This window comes from Delphinapterus leucas, chromosome 15, assembly GCF_059928025.1.
Source record: "Delphinapterus leucas isolate spDelLeu-1000000601 "Yukka" chromosome 15, BTC_Dleu_Yukka2, whole genome shotgun sequence".
Classification (NCBI taxonomy): domain Eukaryota; kingdom Metazoa; phylum Chordata; class Mammalia; order Artiodactyla; family Monodontidae; genus Delphinapterus; species Delphinapterus leucas.
The window spans coordinates 36,396,271-36,420,465 of record NC_143143.1 but is presented as its reverse complement, the minus strand read 5'-3'; the positions used below and the strand labels follow the sequence as shown (position 1 = coordinate 36,420,465).

Below are 24,195 nucleotides of genomic sequence, written 5' to 3'. Positions count from 1 at the left end.
TAGGGAGAGAATGTATGTGACAAACATGAGGGCGCCCCAGTCCACACGCCTCCACTGAGACCGTGGTCCCTGAGGCCCCAGGCTCCCTCGACTCCATGGCTTCAGGGTCTTGGGACAGAGAGCCCCTGGGGATGGTGAGGCCGCAGCCCCTCCCAGGCTGTGAGCGCTGCCGGTGGACGCGCAGCCAGGCTGTGGCCAGTGCTGAGGCCCTCCCTGTGTGGTGGCCTCAAGGGAGCCCACCCTCAGTTGGAGGGCGCCCAATGCAGAGCAGCCAGAGGCCAGACGGGGGCCCCGGAACCACTCACCAGCGCCCGCCTCCTCTGGAAGGCACACAGGCAGGCCTTCAGCCTCCACAGCAGATCGGTCTCAATGAGGAAGAGCAGGGTGAGGTAGGCAAACCCTGAGGTAGCCATGGAGGTCACGAACCTGCCAACCCCTGGAGCGCTCCATGCATAGAAGTTCTCCTGGTACTGGATGTCTATGTAAGCAAGGGACAGGGTGCTGTGCCCATGCCCTGAGCGCCCCTCCCCTCCAGGGTCCCAGCCCACGACCCTCTCTCTGGGACCGTGAGGTGCCTGCGCTCAGCCCCCAGGGTGGAGGATGCGCTGGCGCGGGGCCCACTGGGCTTCCGAGGGTGTGTCACTGCCACACGGGGGCCCCAAGCATCTCCTGCATTTTGGTGGCTTCACCATGCGAGGTGGCCCTTGTGCCTGTGATGGGGGACAGGCTGTCCCAAGAGAGGCCTGGACACTCACTGTGTTTCCGGCAGTAGTGGGCTGCCACTTCGGAGGAGGTGCAGTACCTCCTTGTCTCGTAGTTCTCGTAGAAGCTGCTGACCGCCATCCCCAAACAGTGGTTGGGCAGCACCAGGAACACGTGGTCCAGGGTTCTGGAAAGTTCTTCTAACTTGACCGCTGTGGGGAGGAGGCACAGACAAGTCAGCGCTGGAGGACACACCGCACCTGCCTCCAAGAACAGAGCAATCGGGAAGGGCAGGTTTCCGGAGTTCCCTGCATAGCCAGCTGTGCCTCCCCCGGGGATCAGGCACCAGAGCTCCGGGGCAGCACCTCTGGCAGGCGGCCCCACCGGCCTGCCCGGTGCCCCCATCTGGGCCTCCCCCATCGGGCTGAGCGGCTCTGTGGGTGCGGGGATGGGAGTGCAGGGAGGTGGTCTCCTAGCTCCCACCTGGGATGCGCATGATGGTGACCACGAGGAAAGTGGCGATGCCCGACAAGATGTTGAATATGGTCAGCCTCGTGTAGGCAGTGGCCGCCCCCGAGAAAAAGAAGCTCATCAGGTACATGAGGGGGATGATGGCCCAGCCATAGAGCATGAGCAGCAGCAGGGCGTCGGCCACGTGGCCGTCCTGCGTGAAGGCGTGCACGTCGAAGGCTTTGAACACCACCTGCAGCAGCACAGACAGGTGGCCGGCGTGCCCTCAGGGGGCACATGAGCCCAGGCCCATCAGCCCCTCTGGCCGTGTCTGCCCCCCACCCACCTCCAAGGCTCTCCTGGCATCCTCCCTGAGGAAATAGGGAGCTGTCCACCAGGGCACCTGCTCCTGGGCCCTACCTACCAAAGTGGGGCAGAGGTTGGGGGTGTGCAGACAGGCGAGGGGGGCTGCCAGGGCATTCCCAATCTCCTCCCACAACGGGGGCTGAGCTGCCAGCATGGACCCCAGGCTGGTTTCAGTCCACGCAGGGTCCCCAAGGCAAGCCCCCTGGACACGTGGGGGAAGGGCCCCAGTACCATGCAGCTCACCAGCAGCAGCAGACTGGGGACGAGGAAGGACATGAGGTCCCACAGCAGAGCTGAGAGCCAGAAAGTAGCCACGTGGACTCCGCTCACAAACTGCATGTGCTTGGCCTGGACGGCCCTCTCACTGACCGCCAGGATGGAGAACGTGCTGGACAAGAACGCCATGGCGAAGAGCAAGTTGAGGGCGATGTCGAATCCCTTCCGGCCCCTGTGGGGGTGAGGAGGGGGCGCACCGACAGGTCAGGGACAGAGCACAGCATGTCTGGGAAGGTGGGGGTATCAAGTGCTGGGTCACTACTGTCCAAAGCAGGTGATGCAGTGGCCCAGCCACTAAAGGGTTTAAGGGAGAACATGAGAGCCTCAGGGTCTCTGCACCAGGAAAATTCCATCCCCCTGAGAACAGCTCCTCCTCTGGACATCCTATCCCCAATGACGGCAGTGCCACTCTCCCAGTTGCCTTCAATCTGTCCCCGTGCCACCCACTCCCACAGACCCTAAGGTATGGATCTGAGACCTCCACCTCGCTGTCTCTGGCTGCCCCAGTCAGACCCGCTGTCGGGCACAGTATCAGGGTGGTGGCCGTCTCCCCGCTCTTGAGTGGGCAGGACACTCAGGTGCCAGCAACATGTTCCAGAAACCAGCGCTGACAGCATTATTCTTCGGTAGCTTAAAACATCCCACAACACGAAAGGTTCAACAAATGGTGCTGGGACAAATGGATGCTATGTACTGAGTGAAGTGCTACCACAACGTGGATGAGCCTCGAGAGTGAAAGAAGCCAGTCATGAAAGGCCACACACGTGGTATCTGATTCCATCTACATGAAATGTCCAGGACAGGCAAATCCACGGAGACAGAAAGCAGACTCCTGGCTGCTTAGAGTTGGAGGAAAGAGGAATGGGGAGTGACTACCAGTGGTCCTGGGGTTTCTTTCAGGGATAATGAAAACGTTCAATAAAATTATATTGTGGTGATGTCTCCACGACTCTGAATACACTAGAAACTATTCAGTTGTACACCGTGAACAGGTGAACTGTATGGCAGGTGGATTATATCTCCTAGAGCTGTTACAACAAAACAAAAACTCCTGTTCCTTGTCCGCTGTCACCCTACTAAGCCCAGCTCCTCAGCCTGATCCCCAGCATGGCGAGAACAGAGGACCGCCGCTGTGTCTCTGCTTCCGTGGTGGGGGTGGGAGGGAGCAGAGGGGGAGGGAGACACTAGAGGGCCAGGGCACAGTCTAAAATGGGAAGTGGGGATGAAGCCGCCCCCCAATGATTAACTGCCCTGAGGTGGGATGATTGTTCTGAAATTCATTGATTTTTCTGGCTTCCTCTGGACGGTCCCCAGAGGTCTGGGGACTCTGCAACGAGGAAGAGGGAGAGTCCCACACACATGATGGTGTGACAGGCCTAAAGACAGAGATGCCCAATGGGCTCCCTGACTCGAGGCCACCGAGGGGCAGCAACACACACAACAGCTGCGTGCTGCAGGTTGGACGGGAGCAGACACTCGGATCCCCCAGGGGCAGCGGCCAGCAAGAGCCGGGTGCAGATTTGGGGAGAGGGCACGGCCCTCCAAATCCTCAGGAGTCTCCCGTGGGGCCTGGGTGTATGGGGGCTGTGGTCTCACCAGCTTATCTGCTGTCCAAGGGAAGGCTGAGTGTGGAAGGCCGAGAAGGATGTGGGGCAGGAGTCCCCAGCCAAGAACTGGGAGATTCCTGAGGGCAGAAACAATGCTGTTTTTACCGCCGTGGCCCTTGGGGGTCCCTGGCAGTGCCCGAGGTGGTCAGGCCTGGTGCGGGGTCCCGACCTGATGGGAGCAGGGTCCTGACTGGGCTGGGCCAGGTCCTGACCATGCGGGGATGGGGTCCTGAGGGCGGGAGGGGACAGTGCACATACTCGTTGAACTGATCCTTGGCGGCCTGCAGGGCACTCCGGGGCTGAGGGTAGTTGGAGACCATGATGGAGGCCTGAGGGCCGCACAGCAGCTTGAACAGAAGGTTGTCCACGATGGCCAGTGCGGTGGCCGGCGAGTGGTACGCCTGGTTGTTGAACAGGGCAGTGACCACCGTGCGCTCGCCCACGTCTCTGAAGGATGCCGCCACCAGGCACCGCTCGTTAAAGCCGCCCCCCTCCACCGAGGCCCTGAAAATCAGGAACTCCTCCAGGTCACCTGGGGGTGGGCAATGGCAGAGTCAGCAGCGTCCTGCGTCCCCCTCCGAGGCCCTGCTCTGTGGGGCTCTGAAGGGCCGGAGGAACAGCAGAAAGGATGCATCACCTTCCACCCGCACGCTGTCCACGGACCATGGGGCCACGCGGTGGGAGCAGCAGGACCTAGGGCTGCAGGCCTCGGGGGGGACACCCCCATAGCCACAGGAGCTGAGTGGCAGGGCAGGCTCTTCCTTCTCCCCCACAAACCCCCTGTTCACACACATACACACACTAAAGGGCCTCTCAGAGATACAGGCCCGGACCTGGGCCAGGGTCAACGTGGCAGGAAGAGGCTGGATCAGGAGGAGGTGAGGGTCCAGAAGTCAGAGCTGTGGAAACCTCTGAGCGGCCTGAAGGGTGAAGCTCCCAGTCAGGTGCAGGGACGGGTGGCCCTAGGTGGGCTTGGACCAGCCCTCAGGACCACGGGGGTGGGTGAGGGGCTACCCTCTATGTCTCTGTTTTTCCAGTTTTCATAGAAGGAATAAGTACCCTTTTTTTTTTTTTTCCCCTTTTTTTGCTGTACGCAGGCCTCTCACTGTCGTGGCCTCTCCAGTTGCGGAGCACAGGCTCCGGACGCGCAGGCTCAGCGGCCATGGCTCACGGGCCCAGCCGCTCCGCGGCATGTGGGATCTTCCCGGACCAGGGCACGAACCTGTGTCCCCTGCATCGGCAGGCGGACTCTCAACCACTGCGCCACCAGGGAAGCCCGTAAGTACCCTTTTATAATCATAAAAAAAAAAAAAAGAGTTTTTAAAAATAGTGGCCTGAGGGAGAAGGCCCTGGGAGAAAGAGCTGTTCTCTTGGCACGCGGATGAGCTCCAACGAATCTCCACTTCACACCAGATTCTCTGGGCAGTTGGGTTCTGGGCAGCCCATATGCCTGGCATTCTCCTGCAACCCAAGGGCAGCAACAGAATCCTAATCATGCCAGGCCCGTCACTTTGCTCCTTAGCTGTGGCACAGAGCAAGTGGGGGTTCTGATGGGTGTGGGGTCAGCTGCCCACCCACGAGTGACCTTGGGGGCATTCAGTTCCACTAGCTCACGAGCACACACTGCCCAGCCCAGAGCTGGCCGCGCGGCTGCAGGGAACAAGCATCTCACACATGCTCATTGCTCCCGCCTTGCCTCTCACTCAGCTGTCGCCTGGGGACAGCGATGACACCCACACTGTGGGACCCCAGTGTCAGCGAGGGGACAGGGACCCGTTGGTGAATCCTAATGGAGACAGTTATAGAGGCTCCTGGCAAGGTCTGCTGTGGCTCTTGGCACACAAGGAAAAGGGTCAGATGCGTTAGGTGCAGTGTAATTCACCCACAGTAAGGTGCTCAGGACTGAAAGTCCCCACGCTCCATGAGGGAGCAGGCAGTCTGGCCTTCCACACCCTCCCAGGCCCGGGCATCTACGGTACTGTTCTAAATCCCTGGAGCCACCACGCACCATGACAGCCCTGAAATCTTCACACCAGGCTGAGTGACAGCCAGAAAACAAGATGGGATGGAATGGGGGTGACAAACAAGGTGCCCACCACTGTCAGTAGGGCTACTCAGGGCCCTGATCGCTGGCAGGCCAAGCAGGGACTCTGGCTGCAGCAGCTCCTTCTGGCAGCGGTGCCCCTGGCAGTGCCGGCCTGCTCTAGGCCGTCGACACGTTCGACATTTTCCTAAAGAGGAACCTGATTCCTGCCAAGATTTTGGAACAATCAGCGTGCTGAACCTCAAAGCTGCTGGCCAGGAAGTGGGAGGGGAGCAGAAAACCGTGAAAAACTTCAAGCATATTCCATTTAACTAGAGTGCGATGCCTGCTCTAAAGCCAGGGCAGTGTCCAACTGCCACCGCCAGGGACACGAGATAGTTTCAGTTTTAGGATGTGGTAAGAAAACACCATGTCACATAAGGCATATCGTGACCGTTCTCTCAAACAAAAAAAGGTAACGTAAACATTGCTGAGGTTTTATATTTCATTTGTAAATGGTCCTGAAGAATCTGACTTCTGTAAATGACTGCCTGGACATAGTTTAGCCCTAGAGACGTGGACTTTTGTCTTCCTTTGACTCAGGGCAAAGATTTTCTCCCCCAGGGGACACCTGGCAATGTCTGGAGTGGGGTGATGCCAGGAATGCTGCTAAGCAAAGAACCACCCCAAATGTCCACAGTGTCTTGGTTGAGAGGCAGGATCTGACAGCACAACTTGGGCCCCAAGCCGCCTGGGGACACCCCTTACCCAGCACCTCTCGAGGTTCCTGGTCCTCAGCCTGCAGCATGTCTTTCAAATGCTCTGACAGCTGCTGATCCAGCCGAGAGGTCCCTGGAACTGAGAAGGGCACGATGGTTCTGCCATACTCGGCCAATGTCAGCTTCAGGAGTGGGTCATCGAAGATCTCGGAGGAGTAGTTGATGGCCAGGAGGGCCAGGGTGATGCATGTCAGAGGGACCAGGACCTGGGCCGTTACCATCTTCCACTCCCGCCAGCTGTATGCGGCCTTCTTCAGGAACATGGCCCAGAACTGCTGGCAGTGGAGGGCCAGCTGCGACAGAGGGGATGAGGGTGATACAACCGCCACCACAGAGCCAGTGCCTGACCCCGCCCTCCAGCAGCAGGCACGGTCTGCACATGAGCCAGGGCTTCTTCTGGGGCCCAGTCGATGACATGGAAGACTCACAAGAACACATCCCCATAGGTCCCAAATGGGCCCTGGGGGGTCTCACATCAGCTGTGGCGGCAGGGCAGGCACTATTCCACCATCGAAGGAGGTTAAGGGAACCTCTGCTATCCCAGAGGGGAGCTGAGGCCTCTGCTTTCCCCATGCTCCTGGTCAGAGGACTCTGGCCAACCTCACAGCAGAGGAAATGGACAAACCTCCCCCCACTGCCTATATTCCCCACGCTCAGCCCTTCACTGTCCTCTAAGTGCAGGTCAGGCCGGCAGGGACCAGAGCCCAGCTCCGCCATGTGCTGCCCATTCGACCTTGGCCCAGGCCTCAGCTTCCTGTCTGTAAAATGGGACCGGTGCTGCCCTCTGTCTCACTGGGTGCCGGGCACATAGCAAGCTCTAAGCTCTCGGTACACGGGGCACTGTTAGCCTTATAAGCAGTGTTCACCCTTATTTGTGAGTGGCCAGGTTAGAACAACGAGAAACGACAGGTGCTCGACTAAAATGTTCCGGGTTTTCCTTCTGCCTGCCAGCCCATGGGAGCACGAGCTGTAATCTGCCCTCTTCCCAGAGTGCTGACCCTCCCTATGCTCACATCTGCCCCCGCGGCCTCTAACGCATGCAGTGCTCGAGGTCGCGCAGTCTCACCCCGGTGTTGAGCCTGACGGCAGTGTTCTCCTCAATCAGGGTGCCGAAGCCGTCAGTCGGGTCCATCACCCCGCACAGGTGGCTGTCCACGGCCCAGTCACTCGCCCGCCTCTCGTGCTGGTACTGCAGGGCAGGGAGCTGGATGGCTTGGATGTCCATGCTGGTGTCCACCAGCTTACCGACCCTGGTCGAGACATGGAGGCCCAGTCACAACTCGGCTCCTCGGGGAGGGAGAGGGGCAGCAAAGGCGGGCGACTGTCAGGGGCACTAAAGCAGAGCGCCATCTGCTCCATCAGCTGGGACTTCATTTGTTCATTCACTCATTCATCGATAAGTATCTCCAGGACACCAGCTATGGCAGCCAAGCAAAGTCCAGGAGAGAGACAACTAGACAGGGCCCTGCCCATGGGGGCCTCCTGGTCTTCCAGGGAGACTGATCGAAGTCAGCATTTATAACCCGGGCTTTCCAGAGGGACAGGATGGGGCTTGAGGCACGATGGCAGCACCAGGAGGGCTTGTCACAATACAGGACACCGCGGCTCGGGGTGCTCACTGTCACTCTGAGACCAGGGAGCAGAAGAGTGTGTTCCAGAAGGGGCAACACTGGGACAGGTGCGACAGAGACGGGTGCATGGAGGGCGGGTGGGTGGTAAGGCTGCCAGGCCTTGTGGCGGAGCCTGGTATTGGCGCCGCACCGAAGCCAGGGAGCCACCCGACTCAAACGGCACTATACTTATATTCACTTATCCTGTTGCCTCCTGTAGGGTATGCGATCCTCAAGGAAAAACATCTATCTCACAGTTTTTGTATTTCTTGTTCTTAGCACTGTATCTGCTAAATAAAGCATTCAAGCAATGTTTGACCAATGTATTAACCGTCTGGAGCTCACCCCGTAGTTCTAAGGGGTGAAGGCTAAATTTCACATCTTCATCAAAGATGGAAACACACTCTGGGATCATTACCTAGACCTGAGAGGAGCTTGGCCAGCCTGATGCTGCTGAGGTGCTCCCGGGAGGGGCCCCAGGGAAGATGCCAACACACTCACAACGTGGGAGTGGAGTTTCCAGTGATCAGAGCTCGGCTGCTCTGCTGTCTGAGTCACTGCGCGTGTCAGGAACCTGGCTGAGTCTGTGCAAGTGTTAATATAGGGCTGTGATGTGAACTCGGGTCCTGACAGCCGGCCCACTGCCCTGCTGCCCACCCCCCCGGGCTGTAGGTCCACCTCAGATGGGTGTTCCAGATGACAATCAAGGGGATTGCTTTATTATCACACTTTGGAAAAATCATCAAGGCTGAGCCCTAGACAGATGCAGACGCACGTTTACTTACCGCAGGAAGACTTCCTCCATGGTGGTGACAGAGGCCCCGAAGCTGGCGATGCCCAGCTCCTTCTGCTTCTTCTCCAGTTTAGTAAAAAGACTTTCAAACCTGAAGAAAAAGACCGAGTGATGAGTCACTTCTCAGTGACTTTCTAGATAATTTGTTTCTAAATAATCACCTCTGTGCTGTACGGGGGAGGAGCAAAGGAAGCTTAGCTCCTTGAGATGCCTTCTCAAAAAAAAAAAAAAAAGTTAGGCTTTGTTCTTCCCCTGCACACCCTTTCTCCCCCCATGTAACATTTCTTTTTTAATAATCTTTTTTTTTTTTTGGCCATGCCGCACAGCTAGCAGGATCTCAGTTCCCCGACCAGGGATTGAACCCAGGCCACAGCAGGGAAAGTGCTGAATCCTAACCACGAGACCACCAAGGAATTCCCACACATAACATTTTTTGAGTATGTTGGCCTATAAGGCACTCTTCGATACCTATACACCTACATGAAATCACAAAGCAAACCAAAAGAAATTGATGAATATTCTTTTACTTATTGGGTAGGGAAGTACTTTCTAAGAAGAAATAACAAAGGAAAAGATATAACCCATTAATCCCATCTGCAGGGGGGAAAAAAACCCCACAAAATTAAAAGGCAGCAACAAATTAGAAAATGTTGCGACACAAATGGTTGATGTTAATACATAAGCCGTGAACATGCAACACGCAGAAGAAGCGACGCTTATAGCCCAATAAGCATGGGAAGCGGTCAACCTCCCGCCAGCAGGAATGGAAGAAATACAAAATGCCAATTACACGTGTGTGTGCCACTTTCACCCATTAGATACACAAATATTAATAAGAAATTTTACTCAAAGTTGGCAACTGTGGAGTAAATGGACACTCCCCTATGCTACTGCTGGGGAAGTCAAACACATCACCTTTCCAGAAGTGAATCTGGTAAAATTTACCCCACTATTGGGAATCTATTCTAAGGGGTCATTGGAGATGTTGACAAAGATTTTTCTAAAAGGATGTGCATTAGCACATTTGCGTGTGTGTGATAACAGAGTAGGTGTAAAACAAATTATACTATATCTAAGTCAGAGAGGACTCCCCTGGTGGAGCAGTGGTTAAGAATCCGTCTGCCGGGCTTCCCTGGTGGCTCAGTGGTTAAGAATCTGCCTGCCAATGCAGGAGACACGGGTTCGAGCCCTGGTCCGGGAAGATCCCACATGCCGCGGAGCAACTAAGCCCGTGCACCATAACTACTGAGCCTGTGCTCTAGAGCCCGCAAGCTACAACTACCGAAGCCCATGCGCCTAGAGCCCATGCTCCACAAGAAGAGAAGTCACCGCAATGAGAAGCCCATGCACCGCAACGAAGAGTAGCCCCAGCTCACCGCAACTAGAGAAAGCCCGCACATAGGAACGAAGACCCAACGCAGCCAAAAAAAAAAAAAAAAATCTGCCTGCCAATGCAGGGGACTGGGTTCAAGCCCTGGTCCAGGAGGATCCCACATGCCACAGAGCAACTAAGCTTGTGCACCACAACTACTGAGCCTGCTCTCTAGAGCCCGCGAGCCACAACTACTGAGCCTGCGAGCCACAACTACTGAAGCCTGCATGCCTAGAGCCCATGCCCCGCAAGAAGAGAAGCCGCTGCAATGAGAAGCCCACACACCGCAACTAAGAATATCCCTTGCTAGCTGCAACTAGAGAAAGCCCGCGCACAACAAAGACCCAACACAGCCAAAAATAAATAAATTAATTAATTAAAAAAAAAATGAGTCAGAGAACACTGTCGTGATTAAAACCACATTTCTCAATCCAGATTGCAGCAAGATTAATGTACTTTTAAGTCTTCTATTCCGAAGTTTCTGAATGTGACTTAAAGAGTTTGTTTTTTACCTCCCCACACCGGGAGTCTGCTCTGTTTATGAGGCCTGTGTTCATGACTCAGATTCTGAGACCAAGAAGACACACGAGTTCACAGCTGCACACTAACCCTGAGTGGCTGCAGTGTGAGGAGCGAGCCTCGTGCCGAGTGTGGATGGCACCAGGGCACTGAGCACCCTGTGATGAGCCACTCTTCTCCTTCTCAGGTACAGCCCTGACGCGCAGGGAGGCCTGGCACCCTGGGCCCAGCAAGCAGATTCACTGGATACCGACCATCACAGGCCCAGGAACTAAGAGGTGCCCCTGGCCAAGCCACACAGGTGCAGGGCGGGTGACTCTACACATGGAGCCCTTAAGGGCCCCTGAACCCCCTTCTCAGATCTGTACCTGTGAGTGCTCTGGGACACACACGTGCCTGTGCTTGGTCTCTCTAGGATGTGTACCTGTCCACGCTCTCTGGGACATGTATGTACCTGTGTGTGCTCTCCTTGGGAAGAATGAACGACAGCTCTGCTCCGGCACTGCTCTCCAGGGTGGCGTTGGGGACATGGTGGTGGACCAGCCGGGAGATGCCCTCGGGGTTGCAGTGAGGCTCCTTCACCAGCGTCATGTGGTAGCCTGCGCCTGGTACACCCAGGAGCCCAGTGAGGCTGCATCCCACTCTCCTCCTGGCCCACCCAGGGCCCCGGGCTCCTGCAGATCAGCCTCCTGGGAAAGGGGCTGCAGAGCTGGGGCAAGTGAACTGGAATTGATGCATCTCAGGGCACCTCAATACTGTCCTGAGGGTCTCGCCACCCCACCTCCACCCGCTGGGGAGAGATGCTGGAGGACCTGGGCTGCTGAGCATGATAAGGAGATGAAACCAGAGCTGGACTTCAGATGTCAAGTCTCAGATGCTGGGGTACAAATTGTCCCCAAAACCCCTTCTCCCTGCTTTCTCGGTAGCAGAACCTAAGGACAAAGGCCACTCTCTTACAGCCTCCCCCCAGCCTGATGGTGACCATACTAGGTCACCTTCTGCTTTCAGGGCTGTGTGCTGGTCAGAGGAAGCTGCAGATGTGAGGGGTGCAAATCCTGGGGTGTCCTGGGGGTGGGGTGCTGGTCTTCTGTATTGGCTCCTTCTGCTGGCGGGACATGGATGTGACCTGGCATGCCAGGACCATGTTAGACCATGAGTTGTCCTCGAGATGGGAAGCCATGCTCATACAGCAAAGATGGGGCTGACTCCATGCGCTGCCCACCAGCCCTAGACAGTGCCGTGGGCCCCTCACTTGTTTGGGAGCTGCAAGGCTGGCGAGCGGGCTTGGTCTCTGCAACGGCACCCCTGCTCTTGGTGGCCCTGGCACTTGACTGCTAGTCTACTGCTCAAAGCTGAATGATGCTCCAAATCAAGACTACCTGCTTCATTCCTTCTTCATTCTCACAGGCCCCTCTGCCTGGGGCCTCGGGTCTCTACCCACAGGTAGCAGAACAGGATGTCTAGAGAAGGCCTCTCTCTGCTTGATCTCAGGGGCCCTTCGGGAACGTTACCAGTGGATACTATCTCCAGCACACTGGGCCAGCAACGCTGACCCCACACAGAATGGAGTTTCGGCTGCCTGCCCCGTTGCTTGCCTGTGGCCGCTCACCATATTTCTGCTTCAGGAACAGAGATGACCCGCAGCACTGCAGCTCCCCCTTGGCCATGATGGCGATGCGGTCCCCCAGCAGGTCGGCCTCATCCATGAAGTGGGTGGTCAGCAGGATGGTGTGGTCACTTTTGTGCTGCTGAAGAAGGTCCCAGATGGCCCTCCTGGAGATGGCGTCCATGCCTGAGGTGGGCTCGTCCAGCATCAGCACCTGGAGGGCAGAGGAAAGGGCTTGTGATGACGGCAGAGCCATGTCCTAGGCCCAGGCTGCTGTGCTGCAGGCCCCGCCGCCCCTACCTTGGAGCCTGCGATGAGGGCAATGCCGATGGAGAGCTTGCGCCTCATCCCCCCGCTCAGGAACCTGCTCCGGGAGTCCCCCTTGTCCTCCAGACTGAGGATGTGCAGCATGCGTTTGACTTCTTCAGGGCACTTCTGGCGCGACAAGCCTTTCAGCTGACACAGCAGGGGACAGAGATCTGGCAGCGGCTTCTGATGGGAGGCCAGCCCGTCCAGCTGGCACTGGAATGGTGCTGTCTCCGTCCCTCCCCAGGCTGGATCTCGTGTCCTGACACCCACCCACCCCACAATTCGCGAACGCCTCCTCGGAGCAGGTTCAGTTTGCTGGGAGGCTAAGGGCTCACATGGCTGCCCTGGGGACCCGAGCATGTAGGTGATGGAATAACCACGACGACCCATGAATCCTGTCACCTGCCAGCTCACCTGAGCATAGAAATACAGGTGTTCTGCGACAGTCAGGTTGTCAAACAAGACGTCATGCTGCGGGCACAGGCCCAAGCTCTTCCGGATCTGAGCCATATCTTGGGAGATTTCGTACCCACTGATATATGCCCGTCCACTGGTCGGGGGAAAGAGACCTAGGGCCGAGCAGAAGACCCCGGGGCTCAAGTTCAGCGCGAACATCCTCCAGTAGCATGAGAAGTGCTGAGCCTCCCTGGTTCACACGGTGTGCACCCTGCCGTGTGGGTCTCCGGAGACAGAGGAGGGTGGGGGATGCCCACTGCCAGGATGTGTGGCTTGTAAGGAATGAGAGAGGCGCATCCCCCACGCTCTCCGAGCCCAGGTCCTACTCGAGCCTGTTCTCAGGGAGGACAGGATGACCGTTAGGGCTGGGCTGGCTCATTCAGGACGGCTTTCTAGGAGAGTGGGCTTGGGACTAAATCAGCGTGGGTGGGGCCGCCTCTGTGTGGCCTGAGAGGCTCCCACCCTGTTCCCAGAGCCCCTGGGGCTCCACTAGCTATCAGCACAGCAGGGGGAGGACAAGAGCCACCTGAGGGCACAAGGCCGGGGTAGCCTGAGGTGGCCTTGAAGGAAGGGCCTGGAGGTCAGGGTAGGGCATGAAGGCTGGGCCCCTCACCAGTGAGCATGGAGAGGGTGGTAGTCTTCCCCGCGCCGTTGTGGCCCAGCAGGACAGTGATCTGGCCCTCATACAGGTTCAGGTTCAGGTCTCTGACAGCTGCCTTGCCCTTGTTCCCCACTCTGAACACCTGCAGGAAAGGCAGAGGGTGGCCCCAGACTTCAGGAGCCCCTCACTGCAAAGGGCCCCTTCTACTCCCCTCTGGAATACCCATCCAAGCGTCTGGGGAGGAGACCACGCCCAGTACCACCAACCAGTGCACAGAGAGGCAGGAGGAGGACTGAGAGGAGGCCCCGCTGCTTCCTGCTGCTCTCCGCCCCACCCCAGGTCCACAGCACCCAGGTGTTCTGGTGTCTCGGCAGGACTAGAAGGCCCATGACGCCCAGGCATCGTATACGGCGAGCTCAGAGAGCATCCACTGCAAAGCTGGTCAGAGGTTAAGTGGGGCAGCACAGGTTGCTGACTCGACCCTGAGCCTCCACACTGGGCCCTGGGGACACAGCCTGAGGGATGGCTGGTGCCCAGGAGAGCCAGTCAGAGGGCAGCCACAGGAATCCAGGAGAAACAAGGCCCAGAGGATGGTCTCCGCCCCATGACCCTGCGGTCCCCGTCCCCATAGGTATGGCACCTTGGACACATGCTTGATCTTGATCCCGGCTACCAGGTCCTCTGGCTCAGCTTCAAAGTACTCGGTCCTAAGCACTTTCTCAGGGTCATCGTCTTCCTCCTCTTTCCCTAGAACTGTCCTCGGGTGCCCGCACCAATATGAGGGCTAGGATGGAAATCAGAAGCTCTCAAACAGCCAATTCACGTCAGTTCATTTTGTTTGTGACAACCAACTGACAAGCTAGAGCAGACAGTAGCCGCCCTTAGACTCCCCTGCAGGGAAGATGCTGCTTAGAGTTCAGAGTTGGGGTGAGACCCAGCGCAGTTCTGCACCCAGCTGCCCTGGGAAGCTCTGAGACTGTTTCCTATTCTGCTGAAGGGGCTTACTATGCATGTCAACTCAGAGGTGATACAGGGAAAGTTAACAATGGAATTTAATACAAAAACAGGTCATTAAGTCCAGCCCAGAGCCATGTGGGGCGAGCCCCCAGCTGCATCCTCACTCAGCCACGCAGGCGCTCGTGAAATAAGCAGGAGAAGCCCAAGGGCCAGCCTCCCTCTGCTGGGAGGAGGCCTCCCCTTCTACAGTCTGGCCCCAGCAGTGCAGGTGTCACTTGAGGGTGACACACTGATGGCACAGTGGCTGGGCAGGGTCACAAGAGCGGTGAGCACAGGGCCCTGGAAAAATCCCCACACCCCGGAGGGAAGCCCTGCGGGGGAAGAACATCTCACCCACAGCTCTAGTCCCCACGTACCCCATGGCCTGGGGTGGTTCCTCATATCACAGTCCGTTGGTTTTAGGGGACACATGTCTCAAGTTTTAAGTGACTGAAATCAGAATGTGTCTTACAAATCACAGAAATGCCATAGTTTTAACTGTCAGTATCTTTCTTTCTTAGTGACGAAGTAACGGTGCCTCTAAGAATCAGGGTCATCTTAGATTTTTTTAAAATGTATTTATAGCTTTATTTTATTTTTATTTATTTATTTTGGCCACACCACACGGCTTGTGGGATCTTAGTTACCTGACCAGGGATCGAACCCTACCCTGGCAGCGAAAGCCCAAGTCCTAATATAACCACTGGACCGCCACAGAATTCCCCAAGGGCCATCTTAGATTTGATGAAATACAGTAAATGGATGCTTGATAAATATTTGTTGAATCAAAGAACGAACGATGAAGCGGCACCTGGCTAACCTAGCTCACCAACAGGGAATTAAGTTAATGATACAGTGGTACATCCATGGAATACTGTGTAGTCATTAAAAAGTGAAGTTGGTTGATAAAATCACATATGTTTAAATAGAAATATATTTATACATAAAATTTAAAAATTTATAAACATATGTAGATAAAAATCTAAAAGCATATTTGTAAATAGACCACATGTATATGTACTTAAGATATCTAAGCTGTACTGTTACGTTAAAAAAAGAAAAGCAAGTTTCAAGCATTTTTACAATATAATCCCCCCTTCTAAAAACAAGCGTATATATGTTATAGCTGCACATGCATAGAAAATCATCTGAAGAGCTACACCTCAAAGTGTCAGCGATGTTCATCTCTGGGTGGTGGGAGTGTGCTGTGCACTCCAGCACGTGATCGTTTTTACACAAAGCTCTATTACTTGTAGGCAGAAAACCCAACAAGATGTTTTTTGAGAAAGATGGCTGGGAGGGGGCTGTGTACTGGCCCTGTGGCAGGCCAGCCAGCGCCAGCTCCTCCTCTCAGACCTTGGAGCGCAGGGATAACCTCGGGCGTGGGGGTCTCGGGGCCTCTAGGACACATGGCTCATGACAGCGCACAGGGCATGCATTGCATGTCAGGGACTAGAGGTGCCTGGGGTGGGTGCTGGGCCCACCTCCACCCCCACAGAGGTGGCTGTCAGAACTTACCAGGATGAAGAAATACCAGGGCTGGGGCACGCCGAACTGGCCTGGGAAGATGGCCTCCACATACCAGGTCACCAGGCTGTAGAGGACGGAGTCCAGCAATAGCATGCCGAGCACTTGCCCAAAGGAGAAGTCGTCGTCCACATTGACAGGACTCAGGAGGTCTCGCCACTGGACACCTGTGCCTGGAAGACACGCCAGGAAACGGGCCTGAAGCGGACCCGTGGTCGCCAATGTACACGTGTGCGTAGCAGTGCAAAGTCAGTGTGACGCTTCCCTGCCTACAGCAAACCTGACAACTTTCTTCAGGCCTTTAGACAAGAGCAAGTCACCAAATCGGTGTCACAGAACTAACAAAAGCTTGTGAACTGACGAGAGGGGCTCATGTTTGATTTATGACATATACACACATAAACACATATCCATCTACATAACATACTTGTACATATACACGGATGCACATACACGTGTACACACATATACACACGTACACGTATGTGATCTGGGTAAGGCCAACACTGGAAGAGGGTGCATTTAATATAAGTCTTTTCAAAAAAAAGGAAACACTCCTGGCATAAATAAAGCCCTGTTTAGTGGTGCTCGTGGTGTTCTGTCCTCTCTCTGGTTTGCAACATCACAGTCCAAATGATGCTTGGGGATTCTGTGCGGCTGGACCACCTGGGTTGGCTCGAGGACCCATGATGGAAATGGCTGCTCTCCAGCCTTGGTCACTGTTCACTTTCAAACAACTAGAAGTTTGTCTATTTTAAGAAAATTCAGGGACTTCCCTGGTGGTGCAGTGGTTAAGAATCTGCCTGCCAATGCAGGGGACACGGGTTTGATCCCTGGTCTGGGAAGATCCCACACGCCGTGGAGCAACGAAGCCCGTGTGCCACAACTACTAAGCCTGCACTCTAGAGCCTGTGAGCCACAACTACTGAGCCTGCATGCCACTACTGAAGCCCACAGGCCTAGAGCCCGTGCTCCGCAACAAAGAGTAGGCCCTGCTCACCACAACTAAAGAAAGCCCACGTGCAGCAACAAGGACCCAACACAGCCAAAAATAAAAAACAGGAGAAAATTAAAAAAAAAAAAGAAGAAAATTCAGTATAGAATTTTGAAAACCAAGAGGTGCCATGTAGTTAGACTCCTCTTTATAAATGGCTTTTTAAAAAGCATTTGAACCCTGGAAGGGACTATGCCTTTAAAAAATCTACATTTTATCACACACTACTGAACATGGAGAACCACGTATGTTTAAAAGCACCAATGTCATAGGACTTTTGCCAACTGAAGAAAGAAATTCTAATTAAGGATAAAGCCACACTAAAGGTTCCCGTGGCCACCCACCTCCCTCCCTCCTTAGACCCACAACTAGGAAGCTACAACTAGGAATTGCATGACTGGAAGAAACCAGAGCATTCAGCCTGATAGAGAATATCTGGGTGGGGCGGGGTGAAACCATCCCAAAATGCACTCAGGTCAGTCACTCAGAAGCGAGGTTGTATTTCACCTCCTGCTAGCAGAGCCAGAGCAACACCAGGAGCTCCCGGGAGACGGACACCAACACAACACCAGCCACGCATAAACTCATCCTGTCCCTTCTGTCTCCGCTTGGAACCAAGGCAAGTGAGACAGAGGCAGGGCCGGGTCTGGGTCCACTTGCCTCTTCAAGGCCCTTCTGTGAGGTGGTCTGAGTGATCCAGAAATGAACGGGGCCTTCTCCTAAGAGGTGAGCACTCCATCTCTGGAGATTTCCCACTAGATGTGGGGTTAAGGGTTAAACTAGGCGTCCTCTCAACCCTTTAGAGGAGCAGCCTTGACTCTACCATGTGAAATCTGAGCATCTCCTGCAGGGTTTGCAAAATGGGAGCCCACAGGCCAACGTCAGCCCTAGAGGTGTTTATTTGACACCCATGACATTTTAAAAATCAGGAAATTTCACAAAACTCAAGAAAGCAATGTCCTGGTCTGTGACTTGTTCCTCTCTCAGGCCTTCCTGCCGTCATCACCAATTACTGCAGGAGGTATCAGGGAAACAGGAGGAGGGGAGATGCTAGTTCTACAAGTTCACCAAGAGCTGGGAACCCTTCGAACCCCGCAGACTGAGACCTCTGGCCTAGGAATCCTAAAGCCTCGAGAGGCAGGCAGAGACTCAGAGGTGACCAACTTGAATCCCACCACTGGCAGATGCAGACGCTCACGGCCAGCGTTTTCCTGAAGTAACGGCCAGTTCCAGGCAGGGCTTCGAGGGGAGCTCAGAGCCGGGACCGCAATGGCCAGGTGGTGGCCAACATTGCATTGGACACCTCAACTCTCTGTCCTGTGAACCACGTGTCTCTGACCTACCTCCCCTGTGGCTCTGGTCACTCCTCCCCGTCTGCCCTGGGCGCGAGCCTCCCCCTCGCCGAGGACCTGCCTTCCAAATGCACTGTTCGTTTAGCTGTGCTGATGTGTCTGATTATCGTTGGAGCGAGAGTCTTGAGTCTGGAGGCCCCTCTGCTTAGACCCTCTGGGGGTAACTGAATCAGCAAGGACAGCCCATGTAAAGGAAAATACTCACCTTTTGCTTCAAATTTTCCTATGAGCTGGGCTCCCATTGCCATGGCAACATTGGACAGGAGGCAGGAGAACAGCTTCTGGCTAAGCGTCATCCAGTTGTATCGAGGGGCAACGAAGAAGTAAGGGATGTACGTGAAGAAGTAGAGGAAGCCCCCGATGGCTGCTGCCACGTTGGCTATGGGCAGAGAGAGGAAGACAAGTGTGCCAGAACCAGGCGAGGGCATCTGCACTGATGGGCTCCATCCGTGGCACAAAGGACGCCTCTCTCGGGTGAGCTGCCCAACCCCAGCCTGGCAGAAGCCGGGGACACGGGGACACAAGCCTCAGTGCTGGGGGGGGGCGCTCCATGCTCGGCTCTCAGCCTCTGCCCTTGTTGGCGTGCCTGTGCCCACCCCAGGAACCCCAAGGGGATTTCTCCACCCTCTCCTGCAGACCTACCTCCAGCTATCTGGGCATCGCACACCTGACACGACTAACACGGAGCATCTGATCCCCCGCCTGGTCCTGCCCCATCTTGTTCACTTGTGCATCCCACAGATACTCACTGGGCACTTGCTCTGTGCCAGGCCCTGTTCCAGGCACCAGGAAACAGAACAGACAAAGCCCTCCGCTTGGGGAGCTTAGGATCCAGTGCGGACACAGCCAGTAGACAAGAAGGTAAGTAAAGCAGATGGTGCTGGGTGGGTACAGCCCTGTGAAGAGCAACAAGCCACAGACCCGGGACAAGACACTCCCTAGGCTGAGGGTTGCAACTATAACCAGGTGGCCAAGGAAGGCTTTGATGAGGAGGTGAACGTGGAAAAGACCTGAAAGAGGTAAGGATGGGGTGGTGGAGGTGTGGGGAGACAGCACGGCTTCAGTCGACGCAGTGCCCTTACACCCTTTGGTCTTAAGACTCCTTTAGCTGTAAACAGTTGTTGAGGATGTCAAAGAACTTTGTTTATGTGGGATACAAACATTATATATATGTCAACATTCCACTGTGTCAGAGATGAATACTAAGAAAATGTTAAGATATTTAAGAATAACAATAATAAACCCATTACAAGTTAACGTAAGTATTTTTATGAACAACACCTGTATTTCCCACAATTTAGTGGGAAGAGTAGCCTTGTGTAACATTCTTGCAAACCTCTGTAAAGATTTAACCAATTACAGCTGGATTCTCATATCTGCTTCTGCATTCACTCTGATGTATTGACTTGTTTTAGGTGAAGTGAATGAAGAAAATGAGCTTCACAGAGATCAGCAGTTGGAAAAGGGACAGGAATTTTAATAGCCTTTTTAGGTATTTTGGATATTCTTTGCTACCACATCACCACTTAACAAGGGGTGGTTTCTTAAAGGTGAGGTGCCACGTGGAATCAACCTGAACAATGAACTTTTTATACTCTGTTATGTGAAAATCTATTGGTCCATCTTGTACCTGGAATGGGTTATTTACTATTCTTGCATGATTTTGTAACATGATGCATGGCCATTTGGAAAATATTGCTCGTTGGGCAAAGAACATCTTCCAAATGTTGACACATTTTATTACACCACATAAAAAAATCACACTGGGTAATATTATCACTAATTTCATAAAAAAGTAAGTAAGTACTGGGAGGCTGTAAAGCTCATGGTGGTAAAGTTTGCAAAATTCTATTTTTGTTGCCTGAAAGCCTGAATTTTGTAATTGACATCAGATATTGCCAGTTGTTTTCCTTAAAAAGGCAGCTCACACTTGAGAAAATGCTTACCAAATACCAGCAAGTGAATGACAGTGTGATGGTCATTGTTTCAAGCAAAAATGGTGTTCCGTGAAAAAAGTGGCTAGTTTAGCTGACAACTCGAACACCTGCACACATGCTGTTCCTCAAGAGAATCATTATACTACAATACTCAGGAAGCACTTTCTGTGGACATCTCATTCAGTCACGCAGAATATTAGAAAAGTATACTTGAGAGTCAAAGGTTAACAAAATTAACATTTTTTACTGTTCCGTCAAGGACATTTTTGAGTGAAACTGGCATTTTTGTTTGTTTGTTTACAAGAGTGTGTGGTGTGAAGAACATGCCACTGTCAAGTGCAGTTTGGAGCCTGTCTTGATCGTGCTCAGGGCCGGCAGTTTTACCACTTTTGCTTTTGCACCATCAGTGCACATGTCAACATGGTAGAAAAGGCAAATGACATTCTGATATTATCACAAAAAGTTCTGATTTTGTGAACCTCTAAAGGTCCCAGGAGCCCGTGGACCACACTGGAGAACCTCTGACCTGGGCAGAAACTGAAGAGGGGCAGGGGCAGAAGCAGGGAGGCCAGTTATGGGGCTACTGCCATCAACCAGGCTGGAGATGACAGTGGCTTGGGCCAGGGCAGGGCTGTGGGGGAGGTGGGAGATAGCTGGAGTTCAGGGGTACCTTGTGGTACAGTGGACAGGATTTGACTGGACTGGGGCAGGATGCTAGAGGAAGAGGAGTTGAGGGCATTCCCAGGTTTTTAGTGTGAGCACATGGTAGAGATGGGGAAATGGGGTTTTGAGGACACCATCAGTAGTTCAGGACACGTCTGACTGAGACACATGTTAAATATCTAAGGGGAGTTGCTGGGCATGAGTCTGAATCTGGGAATTATCCCCATGTTTAAAGCTCTCCAAGGGAGTAAGTTTGAGTAGGAAAGAGATAGACTTCAAAACAAGAATATCAAGGACTTAAGGAGGAAATGAAGAAATGCTTCCATTGATAAAAGGAGGATTTTTCCCCACAAAAATGGATGAAGAAACAAGAATAAGTGGATATGTACAACAATCAACTGGATAGTTGGTAAAGGATAAATACAGTCATAGAAATAAAATCTCAAAGATGAGACACAGTCTAGAACATACACAGTCAGAGAGAGAATTAGGGAATTAGAAGACAACTCTAAGGAATTCATATAGAGCTTGGCACAAAGAGATTTTTTTAAGGTATGAAAAAGTAGTTAAGAGACATAAAGAACAGACTGAGAGATATACTTACACCCAAGAGGGGTCTACTATAAAAAAAAGCAAATATAACAAGTATTGGCGAGGATGTGGAGAGATTGGAACACTTTTGCACTGTTGGTGGGAATATAAAACGGTTCAGCTGCTGTAGAAACAGTATGGCAGTTCCTCAAAAAATTAAAAATAGAATTACTACACAATCCAGTGGTTCTGCCTCTGGGTATGCACTCAAATGAACTGAAAGCAGGGTCTCAAAGAGATCTTTGTACACCCATGTGCATAGCACCATTATTCACAATAGCCACAAACGTGGAAGCAACCCAAATATCCATTGATGAATGAATGGATATGCAAAATGTGGTCTATACATATGATGAAATATTACTCAGCCTTACAAAGGAAGGAAACTCTGACACAAGCTGCAACAGGGATAAACCTTGAAGACATTATGCTAAATGAAGTAAGCCAGTCACAGAAAGACAAACGCTCCATGATTTCCACTTACATGAGGTCCTGAGTAGTCAAATTCATAGAGACAGAAAGTGTAATGGTGGTTTCCAGGGTTGTGGGAACGGGGTAGGGAGTTAGTGTTTAATGGGGGCAGAGATTCAGTTTTGCAAGATGAAAAGATTTCTGGGGATGGATGTTGGTGACAGTTGCATGACAATGTGAATGTACTTAATGTCACTGAACTTTACACTTAAATGGTTAAGGTGGTAAATTTATGTCATATGTATTTTACCCCATTAATAAAAAAAAAAGTTACGAGACATGAAGGACAGACTGAGAGGCTTCAACTTAGGTCTAATAGAAGAGAAGGGGGATTAACAGGGAGCAAGGTCTGATTGATGATGAACAGAAATGCAGAACTGAAAAGACTTGAGTCCTCAGATCCAAACATCCATACATAAAAATCAGACCTAGACTGTCAGCTGACTTCTTCCCAGCAATAATGGAAATCCGGTGGCAATAAGGTAATGTTATCAAAGCGCCAAGGAGAATTTTATACGCAGCTAAGACAGTATTCAGGAGTGAGGGCAAAACAGAGACATCTTCAGATACACAAAGTCAATGAGAATTAACCACTCGCTGAGCTTCACTGAAAGGACTGTTCAGGGATGTACTTTGACACCCAAAAAACTGAATCCAAAGGAAGGCACAGAGTAAAGAAAACCTCAGTCTCTGGGTTATTTCTGCTCAGATGCCCTTGGACCCCTTGACCTTACTCATCCCAAGAGAAACTGCCGGTCTTCTGAGGTGTGCATCACCCACAGACCTCCACTCTCAGGGGCAGGACAACTCACCTTTGCTGAAGAAAGTGCTGACCATGAAGCTGAAGGAGATGGAGGAGATAGCAAAGCAGGCCAGAAAGACTAGCACCAGCGAGGGGTCACTGTGCGCGAGCACTGCCACATTCTTCTTCACCTGTGCGGCCATCCCGTTGGCAGGTGGGGGCAGGTCGGGGCAGGGTAGGGGAGACAAAACCAGTCAGAGTCTCAAACTTTCCCATCCCCAAATGGAGCTGGTAAGGGTGGGAGAAGGGCTACACCAGTCCTCTCTACCAAAAGGGCAGACTCCCCAACCAAAGCCGTAAATGTGGAGTCTTGGGGTCTCCCTGGTGGTGCCACAGCTGTCTCTGGCCCTCCCACCAACTCCAACGCCTTGCTTTTCATGTGAAACCCCCTTTTGAAGCCACACTCACCTTGATGCAGAAGAGCAGGGTCATGAAGGAGACGGTGACGAGGAGGAAGAGGAAGAACAGGAGGAACCATGCGGTCCAGTGCAGCCAGCTGCTGAGCCCCATCATGCGCATGTATTCCTGGGGGAGGGGCACATGTGCTGCTCCACACGCCCCACCGCCTGCCACCCCTGCCACACCAGACCCCAGGAGCCTCCCTCACGCTAAACCTGCACCATCCAATACAGCGGCCTGCGGCCACACGTAGCTATTTTGGCTGAAATTACTTAAGATTAAAAAGCCAGCTCCTCAGCCGCGCCAGGCACAAGTGCCCAGTGGGGCCGTAGAGGACAGCAGACCCAGGCCTGTCTGTTACCATGGACAACACTGGCCTGGGGGAGGGGACCAGGGCTGATTAAGTGTCTCTTGTGTACCAGGCACTAAGCTAGGCTGATTTTCCAACTTCTTCTCATGGACGATTTCAAACCACCAGAAAAATAGGAAGATTGGAACGGTGGCCACTCACATACCACTTGGGCTCAGTGATCATTCAATATCCCGCCACACTGGTTTCATCTATGTACCTGGAGGCGCGTGCACGCACAAACATTTTTTCCTGAACCATTTCCTTGTCCACTGCTAACCACCTCAGCGTCGCACCATTTTATGAAAGTTATTTAGGCACCGAAGTGGACAGGACCCACCTCATTAGTTCTCCCAGCCCCTCATTTACAACAATTTAAAAGCGCCAATAGGGACTTCCCTGGTGGTCCAGTGGTTAAGACTCCGAGCTTCCAATGTAAGGGGCACGGGTTCAATCCCTAGTCGGGTAACTAGTAAGATGCCACATGCCACACGGTGTGGCAAAAAAAAAAAGCTCCAATAATCACAGAGTTGGCACCACTGAGAATACTCTAAACGTCCTTCCACTGGCACTGCAGACATTGCCAAAGGAAGAACTTCACATAAATTCTGGGTAATTCTGGCAGCGTCAGAGGTGAGAGCTTAC

At 53.3% G+C, this 24,195-nt stretch overlaps 1 protein-coding gene across 3 annotated transcripts in view; it reads right to left on the bottom strand.

Moving 5' to 3' along the window:
• LOC111185192 (phospholipid-transporting ATPase ABCA3) overlaps window positions 1-24,195 on the bottom strand; it is a 44,794-nt gene that overhangs the window by 5,176 nt on the left and 15,423 nt on the right. Inside the window, exons 7-24 of one of the 3 annotated variants that reach the window (XM_022594564.3) lie at window positions 23,211-23,327; window positions 22,813-22,933; window positions 18,544-18,717; window positions 15,984-16,165; window positions 14,110-14,253; window positions 13,482-13,611; window positions 12,827-12,981; window positions 12,404-12,595; window positions 12,107-12,317; window positions 10,952-11,102; window positions 8,599-8,697; window positions 7,270-7,453; window positions 6,193-6,496; window positions 3,660-3,933; window positions 1,762-1,966; window positions 1,186-1,405; window positions 756-914; window positions 306-478 (exon numbers count right to left, since the gene is read on the bottom strand). In XM_022594564.3, coding sequence (XP_022450272.1) covers window positions 306-478; window positions 756-914; window positions 1,186-1,405; window positions 1,762-1,966; window positions 3,660-3,933; window positions 6,193-6,496; window positions 7,270-7,453; window positions 8,599-8,697; window positions 10,952-11,102; window positions 12,107-12,317; window positions 12,404-12,595; window positions 12,827-12,981; window positions 13,482-13,611; window positions 14,110-14,253; window positions 15,984-16,165; window positions 18,544-18,717; window positions 22,813-22,933; window positions 23,211-23,327 — 3,195 coding nt within the window. The remainder of the gene's footprint in view (window positions 1-305; window positions 479-755; window positions 915-1,185; window positions 1,406-1,761; window positions 1,967-3,659; window positions 3,934-6,192; window positions 6,497-7,269; window positions 7,454-8,598; window positions 8,698-10,951; window positions 11,103-12,106; window positions 12,318-12,403; window positions 12,596-12,826; window positions 12,982-13,481; window positions 13,612-14,109; window positions 14,254-15,983; window positions 16,166-18,543; window positions 18,718-22,812; window positions 22,934-23,210; window positions 23,328-24,195) is intronic. The other 2 variants (XM_022594565.2, XM_022594566.3) reach the window with 2 other exon arrangements.